At 41.7% G+C, this 20,653-nt stretch overlaps 1 protein-coding gene across 1 annotated transcript in view; it reads right to left on the bottom strand.

The window, feature by feature from the left end:
• The window catches only part of slc30a2 (solute carrier family 30 member 2), a 67,692-nt gene that overhangs the window by 31,495 nt on the left and 15,544 nt on the right, over positions 1-20,653 (bottom strand). The window contains exon 2 of the mRNA XM_059981245.1: positions 12,217-12,425. Within this exon, the coding sequence (XP_059837228.1) occupies positions 12,217-12,425 (209 nt within the window). The remainder of the gene's footprint in view (positions 1-12,216; positions 12,426-20,653) is intronic.

Here is a 20,653-nt window from a genome sequence, read left to right as displayed (position 1 = left end):
CATTTTTTCTCCCTCCACAGGATGTGCTTGATCTGGTAAATATCCCTAGTATTTCCTGTCCCTACAGACTAAAATGCATTTTTGCAATCAAATGTAAATCTCCAACATTTTAAAAGCCCTTCACTTCAAATCATTGTTCACAGTGGAGCATTTTCCAGCCACTGTCTTTCCCAATCCATTGAGCGTTTAACACAGAACATGCTGGTTAAGAAAAATCATGCAACATTTATGTATTTATTTTTAGTTGGATGAATAAGGAATGTTCTTTAAAAATATTTTAAGCCAGCACATGGTGATGTAAAAATTCAATAAAATTCATAAAAGATTTGAAATAGGAGAAAGCTAGGCCATTCAGACCCTCAGACCTGTTCTGTTATTCAACAGTATCACAGCTGATCTTCCACCTCATTTTATTGCCAAATCCCTTCAGTTACAAATATATGGAATGGAAGCATGAGTAAGTCATTTGGCCTCTCTTGTCTGCACTGCCCTTCAGAAAGATCATCTGATTTAATCTCAACTGTATTTATGTTTAACCATAATAACCTTTCAACCATTTATCAAGAGTCTTTCAGTCACTGCCTTACAAATATTCTCTCCACATATCTCAAGACCCCTTATCTTCAATCAAGATCCTTCCCACTCTCCTAAATTTCAGTGGATACACACCCACCCTGACTAAACTTTCCTCGGACAGCAATCTGCCTAGCCTAGATAGCAGTAAATCTTTACTGAAGTTTCAAATAGTCGAATTCCTTCCTTAAATGAGGGGATCAATACTGTTCTTGGAATTATCTGATGAATAACCTCCCTACTTTTGAAATCAATTCCTCAGAAATAAACAATAATATTCTGTTAGCTTTCCTGCTTATCAATACACCTGCTTACAACCTTCAGTAAATCATGAGAGCTTTGTAAGATTCATTATTCAGGTTGGTTTCTTTTATTTTTTCCTGCCAAAATGGACAATTTCACAGTTCTTCACATTATCTTCCATTTGTATGATCTTTGCCCACTTACTTAACGTGTCCACTACATCTTTTCACTTATCCCATTATATTCTCCTCACCTTCTTCCTGACTTACTTCCCCACCCATGTTTGTATCATTGGCAAATTAAGCGACTATACCCTCTTCAGTCCTTTCCTCCAACTCTGACAGCACAGTGTTAATCCCTGTGCAACTTCACCCATTATATGACGTACAAAAAAGCTGGATGAACTCAGCAGGTCTGGCAGCATCCGTTGAAAGGAGCAGTCAATGTGTCAGGCCGAGACCCTTCGTCAGGACGGGTCCTTCGAAGGGTCCTGATGAAGGGTCTCGACCCAAAACGTTGACTGCTCCTTTCAACGGATACTGCCCGACCTGCTGAGTTCATCCTGCTTTTTTGTACGTCTTGATTTGACCACAGCATCTGCAGTGTACTTTGTGTTCACCCATTACATGTTGTGAAGCAAAACAAAAATAGACAATTTAGACATACATATTCTTTTTCTGTCAGTCAACCAATCTTCTATCAATGTCAATATATTAGCTTTCCTTACTGCAGTGATCTATGATATGGACCTCATCAAATGCCTTCTGGGTATTCAAATAATCTACTTTCATTGGTTCCTCTCTATCTACACCATGCATTAACATTCAAAGAATAATAGCTTAGTCAAACACGATTTACCTTTCATAAAACTGTGTTGAATTTGCTTGAATATCTTGGAGATTACTAAGTCCCTTGCTGTAATATTTTTTATAATTATTTCTAACATTCATTTATGACAGATATTCTCCTTTAATTCTCCATCTCACTCTATTCTGACCTATTTGTCTACAGCCTCAAAAACTACTCTAAAGAAGACCAGCATAATCTTGAGGAACATCTCATTTTCTACCCAGGCAAACTGAATCATCAGAAGCTTAATACTGAACTCAGCAATCTAGATAATCCTTTCCCTGCTTGTATCTCAACCAGTCTATTCCTCTGTAAGGTTATTCATCTGTAATAATAACTCATTTTCTTTTCTCATAACAGCAACTGCTTAATAAACTGAATGTTTCCAGGTGTTACCCAAGGCTCTGACTTCCATTTCACAGCTTTAAAATGCCCTTATGTCTTCATTAATGTATCAGCTGGATGGCTCTGTAAATATTGGACATGCAAATTATTTTCTCGTTAATTATACATAGAAACTCTTACTATCTGATTTTTACATTTTTGGCTTGCTTTATCAAGATATTTTACTTTTTCTTATAAACTTTTTAGTCATTTTTTTGTATATTCTGTTCAATCTTCTGACTTGCAACCCATCTTCACACAATTATATGACTTTTTTCTAAGTTTGATACTGTCTCTACGTTTTTAGATACTCACTCCTGAATGTTTCTTCCTCTCATTGGTGTGTATATTTTCCATGTATTTTTAAAGATTCTGAAACTCAACTGATTGTTCTGTAAGCTAATTTGCCATTTCACTGCTTTCATTCCTCATAATTGCCATTATTTATTTAAAACACTAGTCTTGGACCCATTCTTCAGCTTTCCAAACTGAATAAAACATTCAGTGACATTGTGATTCCTACCACCTAAGAGAACCTTCAATACAACGTCATTATATAATCCTGTCTCATTGGACTACACAGGTCAAGTATTATCTGTCCTCTGGTTGGCCCTATGATGTGTCGATCTAAGAAAACTTCGTAATGATCTTTCAAGTATCGATAAGATCCTGGAATGGTTCCAGAGGAGTGGAAAATTGCAAATATTACTCCACTCATTAAAAAAAGGGGGGAGGCAGAAGAAAAGGTATTATGGGCCAGTTAGTCTGACTTCAGTGGTTGGAAAGATGTTGGAGTCCATTATTAAGGACATGCCACATGACAAATACACTGAAGTCAGCATGGTTTCCTTGAGGGGAAACCTTGCCCAACTAATCTTTTGGAATGCTTTGAGTAAATAACAAGCATGACAGATAAAGGAGAGTCAGTGGATGTTGTTTATTTGGACTTTCAGAAGGTCTTAGACAAAATGCTACACATGAGACTGTTTAACAAGAAAAGAGCCCATGGTATAAAAGGAAAGATACCAGCATGGATAGAAGATAGGCTGACTGGCAGGGGGCCAAGAGACAGAATAAAGGAGTTGGCTTGCCAGTGACTAGTGGTGATCATTATTGATTCCACTTCCTTTCATGCCATATGTCAACAATTTGAATTATAGCATTGATTGGCTTTGTGGTGAAGTTTGCAAACAGTACAAAAAAAGGACAGGTAGTGTTGAGGAATCAGGGAGTCTGCAGAAGAATGGAATGTTGCCTCCCACGTGCCAGGGCCCGGGACATCTCAGATCGAGTGAGAGGGCATGGTCCATATTGGTACCAGTGACATGGGTAGGACAAGTGAAGAAGTTCTGTATTGGGAGTTAGGTGTTAAGTGAAAGGGAAGGGCCTCCAGGGTTGCGATCACAGGGTTGCTACCCATGCGATGTGGTAGAGAGGCCAGAACAAGGAAGATTATAAAATTTAATACATGGCTAAGGAGTTGGTGAAGGAGTGAGAGCATAAAAATTTTGGATTATTAGACTCTCTTCCTGGGAAGGTGGGACCTGTACAAAAGAGATGGTTTGGAGGGGGATTAATATCCTAGTGGAAAGGTTTGTTAATGTTGCACGATGGGGTTTAAACTAGTTAAAGGGGGATGGGAACCAGAGTGCCAGAACAGTTAGAGGACAGGTTAAGGAGGTAGCTGTTGGTAAGACCTCAGACAATGTCAGGAATCAAAAGGTCGAGCATGGTGTGACTAGTATCCTGAGCTGCGTATATTTCAATTCAAGAAGTGTCATAGGAAATGCAGATGAGCTCAAGGCAGGAATCAACACCTGGAATTATGACTTTGCAGCCCTTAGTGAGATGATTGCAGGAGGGGCATGACTGGAAGCTCAATATTCCAGGGTTAGGGTTAACACAAAATGCTGGAGGAACTCAGCAGGCCAGGCAGCATCTATCTAAAAGAGTACAGTCAATATTTCAGGCTGAAACCCTTTGGCAGGACTGGAGACAAAAAGCGGAGAAGCAGATTTAAAAGGTAGGGGGAGGGGAGAAAGAATCACAAGGTGATGGGTGAAACCTGAAGGGGGAGAGATGAAGTAAAGAGCTGGGAAGTTGGTGCAAGAGGCAGAAGGCCATGGAAGAAAGGGGAGAGAAGCACCAGAGGGAGGAGATGGGTGGGCAAGGAGATAAGGTGAGAAAGGGAAAAGGGGATGGGGAATGGTGAAGGAGAGGGATGGTGAGGAGGGAGGGTATTACTGGAAATTTGAGAAATTGATGTTCATGTCAACGGGTTGGAGAATACCCAAATGGAATATAAGGTGTTGTTCATCCAACTTGAGTGTGGCCTCATCACGACAGTGGAGGAGGCCACACTGAGAGCACCAGACACAGTATATAACCCCAACAGACTCACAGGTGAACTGTCGCCTCACCTGTAAGGACTGTTTAAGGCCCTGAATGGTAGTGAGGGAGGAGGAGTAGCACTTGTTCCACTTGCAAGGGTAAGTGCCTGGAGGGAGATCAGTGGGGAAGAATGAATGGACAAGAGAGCCGCATAGGGAGTGATTCCTGCAGAAAGCAGAAATTAGGGGGGAGGGAAAGATGTGCTTGGTGATGGGATCCCGTTGGAGATGGCAAAAGTTTTGGAAAATTATGTGCTGGACATGGAGGCTGGTGGGGTGGTAGCTGAGGACAAGACAAAACCTATCCGTGGTAGGGTGGTGGGAGGATGGGGTTTTAGCGCATATGTGCGTGAAATGGAAGAGATGTGGTTGAGGGCAGTGATGATGGTGAAGTAAGGGAAACCCTATTCTTTGAAAAATGAGGACATCTTCATTCTAGAATGTAAAGCCTCACCTTGAGAGCAGATGTGGCGGAGATGAAGAAATTGAGAGAAGGGGATGGCATTTTTACAAGTAACAGGGCAGGAGGAGGTAGTTGTGAGAGTCTGTGGGCTTATAATAGACATCAGTGGGTAAGTTGTCTCCAGAGATAAAAACAGTGAAATCGAGAAAGGTAAAGGAGTTGTCGTAAATGGACCAGGTAAATTTGAGGGCGGGGGGATATTGAAGGCAAAATAGATGAAGTCAATGAGTTCAGCATGGGTGCAGGAAGCATAACCAATGCAGCTGTAGCATAGGAAAAGTGCCGGACAGTCACCAGTGTAGGCTTGGAACACAGACTGTTCCACGTAGCCGACAAACAGGCAGGTATAGCTGGGTCAATGCGAGAGTCCATGGCTACCCCTTTTGTTTGAAGGAAGTGGGATGATCCAAGGGAGAAATTACTTAAAGTGAGGGCAAGTTCCACTGGGCAGAGGAGAGTGGTGTAGGGGAACTGGTTGGGTCTGGTGTCCAGAAAAAAATGGAGAGCTTTGAGGCCTTCCTGGTGAGAGATGGAGACATACAAGGACTGGACATCCATAGTAAAACCAGGATGATGAGGGCCAGGGAACCTGCAAACATTGAAAAGATCCAGAGTGTGTGAAGTGTCACGGATGTCGGTAGGAAGGGACTGAACTTGGGGGGGATAAAACAGAGTCGAGGTCTGCAGTTCAGTGGGGAAGGAACAAGTTAAAGCCAGGGGTGTTTATGGACAAATGGGTTTGTGGATCTTGAGTAGGAGGTAGAAACGGGGTGTGGGAACTATGAGCTTAATGGCGGTGGATGGGAGATCCCCAGAGTCAATGAGGTTGGTGATGGCATGGGAGACAATGGCCTGGTGTTTCTTAGTGGAATCATGCTCAAGGGGTAAGTAAGGGGAGGGGTCTGAGAGTTGACACTGGGGGTCAGGAAGGTAGAGGTAAGTATGCCAGACTACTACAGCACCTCCCTTATCGGCGAGTTTCATGGTGAGGGTAGGACAGATGTGGAGGTAGTGGAGAGCTGAGTATTTGGAAGGAGTGAGGTTCCGGGGATCTGTTGTTTTAGACGGGACAGAATGGGAGGTATTAAAGGAGAAGGGATGGTGTTACTAGTCAGGGAAAATGTCACGGCAGTGCTCAGTAAGGACAGGCTGGAGAACTCGATTACTGAGACGTTATGGGTATGACTACATTAATTGGGCTATATTAGAGACCATCTAACAGTCCTAGGGATTTAGAGGAACATATTTCTAAAGAGATCGCAGACTGTTGCAAGAAACATAAGGTTGTTATTGCAGGTAAATTTAGCTTTCCATATATTGACTAGGACTCCCGTACTGCAAAAGGACTAGATGGGATAGAGTCTGACAAATGTGTTCTGGAAAGCTTCCTTAATCCATATATAGAAGTCCCAAGGAGAGAGGGTATGATACTGGATCTGTTAGTTGGGATTGAGAGAGGGCAAGTGACAGAAATTTGTGTAGAGGGACACACTGCATCCAGTGATCACAATGCCATTAGGTTCACAGTAAATATGCAAAGGGATGGGTCCAGCCATGGGCTGAGATTCTAATTTGAGAAAGGCAGTTTTGATGACATCAGAAAGTATGGATTGGGACAGGCTGTTTTCTGGTAAAATATACTTGGTAAGTGGGAGGCCTCTAAAAATGAAATATTGAGAGTACAAAGCTTGTATGTGCCTGTAAGAATAAAAGGTAATGATAACAAGCGTTGGGAACCTTGTCTTTCAAGAGATGTTGAGGCCATGGTTGAGACAAAAAAGGAGGTACATGGCAGGTATAGGCAGGTAGGAACAAATGGAGTGATTATGGACCATAAGAAATGCAAGAGAACACTTAAGAAAGAAATCAGGAGGCATGAAGTTCCTCTAGCAGACAAGGTGAAGGAGAATCCTAAGGGATTCTACAGATACGTCAAGAGCAAAAGAATTGCATTGGTCCTCTGGAGGACCAGAATGGTAATCCATGTGTGGAGCCAAAACAGATGTGGGCGATCTTAAATGAATTCTTTGCATCTGTATTTACTAGGGAGAGGGATACAGAGTCTATAGAAGTGAGGCAAAGTGGCATCAACTTCATGGATCCTGTACAGATTACAGAGGAGGAAGTGTTTGCTACCCTGAGGTAAACCAGGGAGGATAAATCCCCAAGGCCTGACAAGGTCTTCCCTTGGACCCTACAGGAGGCAAGTGCAGAAATTGCTGAGGCCCTAGCAGGGCAGGCCCTAAAACATCCTTAGCGACAGGAGAAGTACCAGAGAATTAGAGGATAGTCAATGTTGTTCTGCTGTTTAACAAAGGCTCTAAACAGAAACAAGGAAATTATAGGCCAATGAGTTTGACATCAACAGTGGGAAAGTTATTGGAAGGTATTCTAAGGGACTGGATATATCAGTATTTGAATAGACAGGGACTGATTAAGGGTATTCAGCATGGCTTCATGCGTGGTCGGTCATGTCTAACCAACCTTATAGAGTTTTTCAAGGAAATTACCAGGAAAGTGAATGAAGGCAAAGCAGTAGATGTTTTTGATTTTAAAAAGGTATTTGACAAGGACATTCAGGATGAGGTAGTAAATTGGTTTAGACATTGGCTTTGTGGATGTAGCCAGAGAGTGGTCGTAGAGGGTGGCCTCACAGACTGGAAACCTGTGATGAGTGGTGAGCTGCAGGGATTGGTGCTGGCTTTTTTTGTTGTTTGTCAGCTATATCAATGATCTGGATGAGAATGTGGTTAACTGGATCAGCAAATTTGTGGCTGACACCAAGACTGGGGGTGTAGTGGACAGTGAGGAAGGCTATCATGGCTTGCAGGGGAATCTGCATCTGCTGGAAAAATGGGCTGAAAAATGGCAGATGGAATTTAATGCAGACAAGTGCCAGATTTTGCACTTTTGCAGGACCAATCAGGGTTGGTCTTACACAGTGACCGTTAGAGCTCTGAGGAGTGTGATAGAACAAAGGGAACTGGGAATACAAGTACATAATTAGTTGAAAGTGACATCACATGTAGGTAGGGTCATAAAGAAAGTATTTGGCACCATGGCCTTCATAAATCAATGTATTAAGTGTGAAAGATGAGACGTTATATTGAAGATGGATAAAATGTTGGTGAGGCCTAATTTGGAATATTGTGTGCAGTTTTTGTCACCTGCCTAAAGGAAAAATGTAAACAAGGTGCAGAGAAAATTTACAAGGATGTTACTGGGTCCGGAGGACCTGATTTATAAGAAAAGATTGAATAGGTTAGGACTGTATTATTTAAAACCTAGAAGATTGAGAGGAAATTCGATAGAGGTATACAAAATTATGAGGGATATAGGTAGGGTAACTGCAGCACCTTTTTCCACTGACGTTGGGTGGGACTACAACCAGAGGTCATGGGTTAGGAGTGAAACGTGAAAAATTTAAGGGGAACATGAGGGGAAACTTCTTCACTCAGAGGGTCGTGAGAGTGTGGAATGAGCTGCCAGCACAAGTTGTGCATGTGAGCTCAATTTCAGCATTTAAGAGCAGTTTGGATTTGTACATAGATAGTAGGGATATGGAGGGCTATGGTCCTGGTGCAAGTCATTGGGAGTAGGCAATTTAAATGTTTTTCAGAATTAACTAGATGGGCCAAAGGGCCTTTTTCTGTGTTTTAGTTCTCTATGACTCTATGACTATGACTAATCGGGACAATGGACTAAGAAGTGGCAGATGGAATATAGTGTAGGCAAGTGTATGGTCATGCACTTTGGAGGATGGAATAAAGTCATGGGCATTTTTCTAAATAGGGAGAAATTTTTTTTTAAAAAATTAGAGGTGCAAAGGGATGTGGAGTCCTTGTGCTGGATTCCCTAAAGGATTACTTACAAATTGAGTCCTTGGTATGGAAGGCAAATGCAATGTTAGAATTCATTTCGAGAGGACTGGAATATAAGAGCAAGGATGTAATACCAAGGCTTTATCAGGCATTGTCAGACTGCACTTGAAATAGTTTGAGCAGTTTTGGGCCGATTACCAAAGAAAAGATGTGCTGGCATTGGAGAGGGTTCAGAGATTCATGAGAATGATTCCAGGAATAAAAGAGTTAACATATGAGGAGCGTTTGATAGCTCTTGGCTTGTACTTTCTGCAGTTTAGATGAATAAGGTGGCGGGGGGTGGGAAATCTCATTGAAACCTATTGAATTTTGAAAGACCTAGATAGATGGATGTGGAGAGGATGTTTTCTATGGGATGCTTCCCATAGTATGTGAGTCCAGCACCAGAAGGCACAACCTCAGAATAGAGGAACATCCACGTCCATTTCGAACAGAGATGAGAAGGAATTTTTTAGCGAGAGGGTGGTGAATCTGTGGAATTCATTGCCATGGATGGTTGTGGAGGCCAAGTCATTGAGTATATTTAAAACAGCGGTTGATAGGTTCTTGGTTAGTCACACTGTCAAAGGTTATGGGAAGAAGGCAGAAGACTATGGTTAAGATGGATAATAGATCAGTTATGATGGAATGATGGAGCAAACTTGATAGGTTGTATAGTCTAAATCTGCTCTTAAATATTATGTAAGCCAAAGGATCTGTCCCTGTACAGTACAGTTCTGTGTTCCATAACTCCTCTTCTGGGATGCCTATGTCCATCTGAGTTTTATGATTTATATGTAAATAAAATTCTCCCACTATGATCATTGCACATTTCCAATTGTCCATTTTTTCACTCTTTATACACTGTCCTACCATAATGGTTACTGATGGCTTGTATACCACTCCTACAATATCACGTGTCTTTAGTTTTTTCTTATCTCCACCAAAAATACATCCACATCCCGCTTTCCTGAACTTCATTCATACCTCTTTATTCTGTTAATTAACAAAGTTTTTCTTCCACCTTTTCCTATCCTTCCTAAAGAACTGTGTTATTCAACGTTCAGATCATTTCTGCACTCAGTGCATCCTGTACCTAATAAAGTGGCAACTGTGTGTGTTCGTGGTCTTCGGCTGCTGGAGCCCATTCTCTTCAAGGTTTGACACGTTGTGTGTTCAGAGATGCTCTTCTGTCCACTGTTGTAATGCATGGTTATTTGAGTTACGGTCATCTTTCTGTCAGCTTGAACCATTCTTCTCTGACCTCTCTCATTAACAAAGCATTTTCACCCACAGAATGCTGCTCACTGGATCTTGTTTTGTTTATTGCACCTCTAGAGACTGCTGAGTGTGAAAATCCCAGGAGATTGGCAATTTCTGTGATACTCAAACCATCCCACCTGGCACCAACAACTGCTCCACCATAAGATATTTAGATCACATTTCTTCCCCATTCTGCTGTGTGGTCTGGACAACATCTGAACCTCTTGACCAAGTCTGCATGCTTATATGTATTATGTTGATCGACTGATTAGATATTTGCATTGACAGACAGACAGACATACTTTATTGATCCCGAGGGAAATTGGGTTTCGTTACAGCCGCACCAACCAAGAATAGAGAAGAAATATAGCAATATAAAACCATAAATAATTAAATAATAAGTTAATCATGCCAAGTGGAAATAATTCCAGGACCAGCCTATTGGCTCAGGGTGCCTGACACTCCGAGGGAGGAGTTGTAAAGTTTGATGGCCACGGGTAGGAATGACTTCCTCTGACATCTCAGTGGAATGAGTCTCTGGCTGAATGTACTCCTGTGCCTAACCAGTACATTATGGAGTGGATGGGAGTCATTGTCCAAGATGGCATGCAACTTGGACAGCATCCTCTTTTCAGACACCACCGTCAGAGAGTCCAGTTCCACCCCCACAACATCACTGGCCTTACGAATGAGTTTGTTGATTTTGTTGCTGTCTGCTACCCTCAGCCTGCTCCCCCAGCACACAACAGCAAACATGATAGCACTGGCCACCACAGCCTCCACAGCCGAGCAGGTGTACATAATAAATTGGTTACTGAGGATATGTTATCATGAAAATAAACACACATCTTGGAAATAAACACACTTAATTACTCCTGTTTGTGCTCTCAGTTCATCTATTGTGTTTCGAATGTTTTATGTATTCTGATACACCATCATTAGTTTTGTTCTTCTAATACTTTTGAAACATCTAGCCTTATCTATTGATTTTTTCTTGAATTTGTATTCTCTGTCCCTTCCTGTCACAGTCTGTTTATCATTTCCCTTATTTATACCTTAATCTTTAGCCTTGTTTCTATTCTATTTACTACACTTCCACAACTTTGATCCCTCGCACCCATTATTTAGTTCCTTTTGATTCCTTTAACAGCTAGCAATTTATTGATCTCTGTTTTGAAGGCCATCAATGACAACAGTTCCAGAGCCTTCCAGGATAAATTGTCTTGAATAGTGGTCATGTCTTGAGCGATTAAACTTCTCCTTGTTTCAGTGCTAAATGGTCTACCCATTATTTTGAGATTTTAACACCTAATCCTAAACTCTTTAGCCAGGGATATCGTCCGCCCTCTCTACAAACTCTGTAAGTTTTATAAAGCTCAATGAGAATTATCTACACCTTTCAATCTTCCAAACACTAAAAAGTACAGACCTAGCCCACTCAGTCTCTGCTTAAGCAGGTTTTTTCCTCTGAGGCTGGGTGAGCCTACAACTAGAGGGAAACATGCACAAAATGCTGGAGGAACTCATCAGGCCAGAACTCAGCATCTAATCAAAAGAATAGACAGGTGACGTTTCGGGCCAGGACCCTTCATCAGGATTGCTGATAGATGCTGCCTGATCTGCTGATGAGTTCTTCCAGTGTTTTGTGTGTATTACTTTGGATTTCCAGCATCTGCCGATTTTCTCTTGTTTGTGATTGTGCTACAACTAGAGGTCATACATATAAAGGTGAAATATTTAAGTGAAACCCGAAGGGGAATTTCTTCACTCAGAGTGTGGTGAGAGTGGTGGATGCGAGTTTGATTGCAACATTTAAGAGAAATTTGGATAAGTATATGGATGGTAGGGATATGGAAGACTTTGATCCAGCTGCCAGTCAATGGAACTAGTTCAGCATGGATTAGATACACCGAAACGGTTGTTTCTTTGCTGTGGTGCTCTATGAATCTATGACTCAATGTCATTTTGAATTTGAGAATGTAAGATTAAAATGTTGCCCAAAATCGGAAAGAGAACTACCCAACTATACAGTTATTAGTGATTTCAGTATACCAATAAAGTATTGCCCATTTCAACCATGACTCACTAAAGATAAAATGACTTTATCTTCATTGTTAAACAAGCTCCTTCCCATTGTATGTCAGCATGCAGCACAAGAATATGTACACTGCAATAATGCCATAACACTTACCGATAACTTCTCCAACCATAAATATCAGACAAATAATAGCAGCAATGTAAAGTTTCCTTCTTGCTTGTAGCTTTTCTCTGTTTTCAGCGTCTGATGTGGATCTGCTGTGACAGTGTTGACTTACATATCTTTCCAATTCGATAGAGTTGCCGTTGGTTCCATTGTCAAATGGGTAATTTGGGTAGACCTCTTTTGAACTGGAAAAGGGGCTGCAATGCAAGGGATGAAACTTGATTAACTAGTCATATATCGAGCAAAACATTTGCATTTTAAATTATTTCATGCGTTAATTAAACTTTAAAAACCTGCTCAGCAATTCAATTTCAAAGATATCAGATAGACATACTATTTCCACAAAATAGTTGATAATTCCATGCTACCTATATGCACCAATTTACAATGGATCTAATCAATAAATTTATGCTTGCAAATATACCTACATACTTACATTTAAAGATGAGTGAAAGCTAGCCATGTTATGATGGCATACTATGCAACAGTCTCATAACTTGTGCGGCATACCAAAATTGGTCACTTTGCCTCAATTCACCAAGGGGAAAATTCATCAAGGACTTTATTCTTGATCACTCTTTAACTAACTCCACTGGATGTGCAATTGCTGACATGGCAAAGAAGAGGATCTGTTACATTAACCCACATAATCATAAACCTTGTCAAGATTTACGTGTGAGTGATGAAAACTGCAGAAGATGTTGAAATGCAACCAAGCTGCAAATCTGATTCAATCAGCTTTCCCATCAGGTGGGAGATGTTAAAATTAACTTGATAAATCCTACAGTTTTGTGCATTGAATCATAATGAATGGGAATAGGTTGATTGCATCCTTTAGACTATTTTATATATCACTGAAAACAGACCTATTAAGATTTTAAAAGGATTTTGTGTTACTTGTGAGGAGAAAAGCAGGGTTTTTTTTAAGGTAGATATAAGAAAGTAGTCGTAAAGGAATAATTTTCACTTCCTTAATGTATTATCAGGTTGGGGTGGAATTGGATAACATGTTGTGGGATGGAATCAATAACACTCTAGTGACTGTGCCTGGGATGAAATACCCCTCAGAGAGCTTCCAGCTTCTTTTTTTGTTGTTAAAGAACTCTCTTCTATTTTTGGCTGTCAGTTGAATGAATAGCTGGAGTTCTCATTTCACACTGATATTAAGAGTTCTTTTATGAGATAGTTGCTTGAGCAAGATTGCAGATACCTCAGTTTGTAACATTTGAACCTAATAGTACTTGACATTGGGAAAGACAAAGTTTATACTCCAAAATGGCCTAGGAACTTCTAGGTAGTTACTTTCAAAGTCAATGGAAAATCCGTTGCCTCTCTGCTGAATTCTCTGAATTCTCAAAATGTTGCAGAAACAGCTACAAAACATAACTATATTCTCTACAAAATGTGTAGGACAGATCTGACACAAATGCAAGTGAACTTATGTAAAGATTTCTTTGTATATTGGTATAAAACATGAGTGATGCCTCCATCGGTCACAGTCAACCATGGATCCCAGATACACAAGACTGAGCAGTAAGATATGGAGAGCAAGCTGTTGCCCATGTAACAAGCTCCCCCTTTCCACACATTTGATTAACTCAAAGGAATGGCAGAGACTGATATAGTTTGGCACCAGAAGTGTTGCAAGAGTTGCCAGTCAGCATTGAACTCAATGTAGAACTGCCTTAGGGACTCCATCTCAGGACTTTTCCCTCAGGGTTTATTCCCAAAGCCTTCCCCATGAGTGGGTGTAGCAGCAAACCCTTTGCCCCTTTTCCTGTCAGTGGAAATGGTTCTGCTGGGCTTAGTAGCGAAGCCACATATGAAGGCCAGGAGCTGGACTCAGTTGTCAGTGGCTATCTGAGGTGCAGGCCACTGGAAGCGTTTAATAGGCAGTGTGAGCTCGTCCCCATTACCACCCCCGGCTACAACAACCTTAAAGTATAAAGCATATTCATTAATATTCAGCATTTGTTTTAAGTCCTTACCCCTTTCATCAAATGCGATAAAATATGCACGGAAACAGCAACATAGAATCACACTGCACAGAAGGTTGTTATCTGACCCACTGTTCCTGTGCAGGCTTTTTGAAAACTGTTGAATTAGTCCTACTTTCCCAACACTCTGCATTTTTTTTTCCTTTTCAAGTATGTATCCATTTGCTTTTTCAAAGTTTACACTGAATCTGCGTTACAGGTGCTAAAGCTTAGATCATCGTTACTCAAATCATTCACGTTTAAGCTTCACATTCCTGGGTGTCAACATCTCCGATGGTCTATCCTGGGCCCAACAGATGGATGCAATTCCGAAGAAAGCACAACAGCAGCTATATTTTACTAGGAGTTTGGGGAGATTTGGTATGCCTCTGACGGGCCGTGTAGAGCATTCTAACTGGTTGCATCACTGTCTGGTATGGAGGGGGCACTCAGCCAGTTCCTTCATGGGCACTAGCTACTGCAGCATCGAGGACATCTTCAAAAGGCGATGCCTCAGAAAGGCCCTCTCTTGTTGCTATCATGATGCAGGAGGTACAGGAGCATGAAGACACACACTCAACGTTTTAGGAGCAGCTTCTTCCCCTCCGCCATCAGATTTCTGAATGGACAATGAACAGCGTACACTACCTCACAATTTTCCCCTCAATAATCGCAAATTTTCAGCCTTTCCATGTACCGAAATCTCTTATGCTCAGTGCCACCCAGCTTCACCAACACTTCAACTGCACCACATTGTGGTACCCAAACTGCACACAATGGTTTCCCTACTTTTGCATCACTTGCTTCCGTTATAACAGAAAGCTCAGGATCTTACATTCATTTTTATAACCTTATCATGTATTATCATCCTCAATAGATTTGTCTTTATCAATGAACCGTATTTTGAGACAGCTTTTACATGCATGGGGCTGATTACATACTACAAATGATTGGTTAATCTCATTCAGAAATCTGTTTTAGATTAATTTTTGTGAGTAATAGTATAACATATTACTTCAGAAATAAGGCCGTGGTTATATTTTGAAGGCATTCCACATGTTCACATATAGAGCCTTTGGCCCCAGTGTCTTTATTCTTCTCCGAGGATCGTTACCTCGTCGTGGTGGGGAGACCTGTGAGTTCCTGAGATCCTAAGAGTGATGCCGTCTGGAACCGAGCTCCTGGTTCCAGGTCAAGTGGGGGAGGGGGGGGAGGGTCCAGACAAGACCTCAACGGTGGAGCTGGTGGTAGATGATGACAAATCACAACAGCAGTGAAGGCGGAGGAAGGCTGCAGCAGCGAGGGCTCCCCAGTTGTCCTGCATTCCACGGCGCTGGACCCTGGCCGCGATCTGATAAGAATCTTGTGGTGGCTGCCCGTGCATTAGCCTCTCCACGTTAAACCAAGTCACACTCGGATATTCTCCATTAAGGGAATAACCCCTTAGGAGAACATCATACTCAACTTGAGTGACTGCATACTATGTGTCCTTATTGGTGTATTCAATTCCTATTAATTCTTATGCATCTGAAATCTCTGATGTTTCATGTGCCTATGAGTTGTGCAACTATTTGTGGTTGAGTGCGTCATCACAAATATCCTTGAGGGTGTCCCATCATAATATCAGCAGAGGGTCAATGTAATCAAGGAAGATTATTTCTGGATGTGGGAAATGAAGAATAAAAGATGGTGGCACACATGGACACAGTAGCAACACCAAACAACCATAAAATAACTTGTCCTGTTCATGATCGAGAAACATTAAGAACAGTAAAGTCATCACATCTCCCTTGCTAGCTAGCAGAATGAACAGCTGTGCAGTTACAGACTAATGTTGAGAGCGGGCTCTTGCTCCATGCCGTGGTCCACTACAGCTGGTCGGGGAAGCTGCCATCGGAACTAGTGCACTTGTGGTGAACTACATATACCTGTCTGGACATGAATGCAGAAAGATGATAAGCGTATTGAGAGACTTCCTTCAGGCCTGTGCTCCCATCAGTTCTACTCACTAATATCTGATCACTGGAAAATAAACTGGATTAACTGTGTCTGCATCTGAACCACAAGGGAGATGAGGGACTGCTGCACACTCATCCTGACAGAAACACGGCTTCAAGACACCATTCCAGACTCAGTCCTCCAGCTAAAGGGCCTAATCTCCTTTCAGGAGGACAAAAAAGCTGCGACCTCTGGTGGAGGTCTATGTGTCCATATCAGTTAGAACAGGCATGTGAAAGCCTTGGTAGTAATGGCCACTGTTCATCGCAGTTAAAGTTTTTATTAGTGAAGTGTGGGCCCTTCTACTTACCAAGGAAGTTCACTGCCATTATGTTTGTTGCTGTTTACATCCTCCCCCCACCACTGTGCTGGTTCTGGGGAAGTGTTTCAGGAGACCTGTGGTACTATCAGCCCCCTCAAAGCCACTCACCAACATTCATGGAGCCTAAAAGGCTCTGCTCTGCCCTCACCTCGAATACTCAGAAGGCATATCCATTTTGCTCACCCCTGCATACAGACCACTGGTTAAACAAGTCAAACCAGTTCACAGAGAGATCAGGACCTGGCCAGAAGGTGCCACCTTCAATGTTGAAAGCACAGATCAGAGGTGACTACCTACAATCATCACATCAATATTGATGAATAAGTGGAATCAGTGAATGGCTACACAGGAAAAGCCATTGAGGACATTACTGTAATTAAACACTACACTGCCAGGACAAACCAGAAATTGTATCTGAATGCAGAATTTTCTGCAATGCTTAGGAACTGGGACACTGTCTTCAGATCAGGGGACAAGCCGAGTGTAAGGTTGGCAAGAGCCATGCCCTCCTATGCCACAGAGAAGACAAACATGGCCACACAAAGAAAATACACGGACACCTTTGTGACACCAGGAACACAGGGCGCACGTGGCAATATATACAAACCACAACTGATTACAAGTTCACCCTGCACGTCAATGACAGCAACGCCCCCCTTCCTGGTAGGCTGAATGCTTTCTATCCATGATTTGACCAACTGAATGATGCAAGATCGAGGAAAGTCCCTCTCTTCCTGAGGAACAAGCACCCTGTCTGGCCACAGCCGAGCGAAGGGGGACCCTAGCGAGGGTAAAAAGGGCTGGACAACAGATCTGGTCAGACACTGAGGGACTGCGTGGCCCAGCTAACAGAGGTCCTAACATGCATCTTTAATATCTTTCTGAAACAGCCCACTGTCCCACCAGGTTTCAAGGCGGCCAACGTCATTCCAGTACCGATAAAAACAATAGCAACTGGTCTAAATGATTACTGCCCAGTGGCACTGACTCTCAACAATCATGAGGTGCTTTGAGCGGCTGGTAATGGATAAAATCCCACCTTCCAGCTCGACTCCCTCTCAAACCAGTCCGCCGATGATGCCATAGCTACAGCCCTCTACTCTATCCTGACCCACCTAAAAAACGATGCCTCAGACACGAGGATGTTGTTCATCGACTTCAGTTTGGTGTTCAACATGATCATCCCTCAGAGGCTGGTGGGTAAAATTGACCTTATTGGGACTCAACTAGACTGTAACTAGATCTTGGATTTCTTGATGGAAAACCTCAGTCAGTCTGAATTGTCAGCAACATCTCAAGCTCCAACCCACTCAACACTAGTGCCCCCCCAGGGTTATGTGTTCAGTTTGCTGCTGACTCACGACTGCTGCACTCTCAGATCCTGCTCAAACCACATCAATAAGTTCACTGATGGTACAACAGTAGTTGGTGTCATCAGCAACAATGATGAGCCGTCGTACAGAGAAGAGGTAGAGGGGCTTGACAAATTAGTGCAAGAGCAACTAGTCTCAATGTGGACAAGACAAAAGAGATGATTGTGGACTTCAGTAAGGTACAGTTTGACCTCTCCCCATTGCACATCAATAGCTCTGCCATGGAGAGAGTGAAGAGTACAAGGTTCCTTAGTGTGCACATAACCTAGATCTACAACATCTCTTCACTACTCAAGAAGGTACAGTAGCGTCTACACTTTTTGAGGAGGTTAAGGTGTGCAGGACACTCCACCTTTATTCTAACAACTTTCTACAGGAGCATCATCAAGAATGTCCTGTCTGGCAGCATCATTGTGTTTTACAGAAGCTGCAAGATATCAGACTACAAGACCCTATAGAGGACAGTAAGAACTGCTGATAGGACCATTGGGATCTTCCTCCCGCTTATTTTTGATATTTACTTGGAGTGTTACGGATGAAAAGCCCAAAGCATTGTTGAGAATCCCTGTCATCTAATGACATTTTCTTTGTAGGTGAAAGTCTATCCAGACTGCCAGACTGGGTAAGAGTTTAAAATGCTGGAGGAACTCAGCAGGTCAGGCAGCATCTATAGAAATGAATAAACAGCCAACATTTCCTGTCGAGACCCTTCATCAGGACTGGAAAAAAAAGATGAAAAGTCAGAGCAAGAAGGTGGGATAAAGGGAGGAAGAAGTACAAGGTGGCCAGTGATGGGTGCAGCAGAGATCACAGTGAGACGGGGTTCCACTGAACTCCCATCAAAGAGAAGATTTAAACTTCTTCAGGGTGGGCATCCCTAGAAGAGACTTCGCAGAACAGAATCACAAACTCGAGAATATTCCAGCATCTGCAGATTCCTCGTGTTTGGGTAACAGATTCTTCCCTTCGGCTGTGAGACTAATGAATACTCTGCCACCATTGAGGTATCGTCACTAGGACAGTGAACTGTTTACTGTATTCCTTACCTGTGCTGCACTTCACTACATGCATTTTGAATTATATTTTATGACAGTAACTTATTCATAATATACTATTTTGGTTTATGTGCTTTGTGTGATATACGTTGTAGTTGCACCATGGCCTGGAGGAACTTTGTTTCATTTGGCTGCAAACATGTACAGTCAGATGATAATAAATTTGAACTTGAACTTGGTAAAATCCTAGCAAGGTTACTGTGGGAGAAGGATAGTGCAATTTGAGAGACAGCAACAAAAGCTGATGACAGAAGACTGAAAATAAATTAGTACTTCGTACCAATCAATGTCAATGAAGGTGTTCTGCTCATTGTGAATTTAGGATCAAAACTGCAGACAGTAGTACAAGAGGATGGAATTAAGTGCAAGATATTAATGGCAGCAATTTGGACCGGTAGAAAATATGATGTATTAGCAGTATTTCAGAGTAGAGTAGATGCTTATCATAGAAAACTACTGAATTACATTTCCATTATTGTTATTGGAAATGAACTTTGTTATTTTTGCATCAGGTAGAAACTGTACAATACCAATTTCACATCAAAATTTAGCCCCATGTCAACATTTGATGATGGAATATTTGGGGGTTTAAAGGAAAGGGAAATAAAGGGAATTTTGTTTCAAGTTAAGATTACCAGTGAGAATGGCTGATTTTATATTTATTGTTTCAAAGTATTCAGTGTTTCAGTATTTTGCTTTCCAGTACTTAATCTGTAAATAAGTAATTCAAATCTATATGTACTTGTCTTGGTTTTCAATAGAAAATTCTCTAGTTAGTACCAGGTATCAGCTACCAGTCATTTCCATCTTAATAAAGCTAAAGGTGATAGAGTTAAGTACAAGCAAGTGTCAATACATCTGTACACACTTTAGTGAAAAAGACAATTTTACCACATTTATTTACACATGTTTTTAATGTGCAAATAAAAATAAATTGTGGAAGCTCATTCCAAGTAAAAAAAATCAGAGCTTTTGTTTTATAGGAGATATGATTCGCTTCTGGAAACTCAAGCCAATGAACAATGGACATCAATTATTGAGAAACTGGACGATGTGACCGAAAAATAATTTCATCTATCTATATATAACGGACTCAATGAACTTTGATGTTAGATGCAGTTATTTGTAAAAAAAAGCTAAATTTTGGAACTTCTTGAGGCAAATTCCATACAGAGAACACTGAGTGTGCCTGAACAGACAAGCCCACGCCCAGATGATCCTTAAGCCTCACCTTTGTGTCCACTGAGCTGCCAAACATCTAAAGCAGCTAGACAGGTACAAAGAACTAAATGTAAATTTCAAACTGTTGGAGGCCCTGTGAAAGGAAAGGTGGATGGGAAGGGAAGTTGATCAAGAGAAACAATACTCCAAGATTTGTGGAGAAAAGCATAACATACCCAACACCCTTTGGTTCCGCAGAAAGGCAAGCTAGCCTCTGTTAAGTATGTCACTAGTAAATCCAGGAGATTAAACAGAGCAGCCCTACTCCTACTTCATTCACACCAGAAAATTTTCATGAAGAGTTTTTTTTGGATTTCATTACCATACTAATAGACCTAATGTCTCTTAAAGGCAGCTGCCAAAGATGCCTTGAAAGCCACTTTTAATAACATGGCAGCTCCCACGAAACAGACTAAGAGGCCGTGCACTGGGATTCACTTCTCTCCCTTCAACCTCAATCTGGAAAACTGAAGCAATAAA

This window comes from Hypanus sabinus, chromosome 10 (assembly GCF_030144855.1).
Source record: "Hypanus sabinus isolate sHypSab1 chromosome 10, sHypSab1.hap1, whole genome shotgun sequence".
NCBI classification, from domain to species: Eukaryota; Metazoa; Chordata; class Chondrichthyes; order Myliobatiformes; family Dasyatidae; genus Hypanus; species Hypanus sabinus.
The sequence above is the reverse complement of the archived record's forward strand: the minus strand, read 5'-3'. Positions and strand labels throughout refer to the sequence as shown.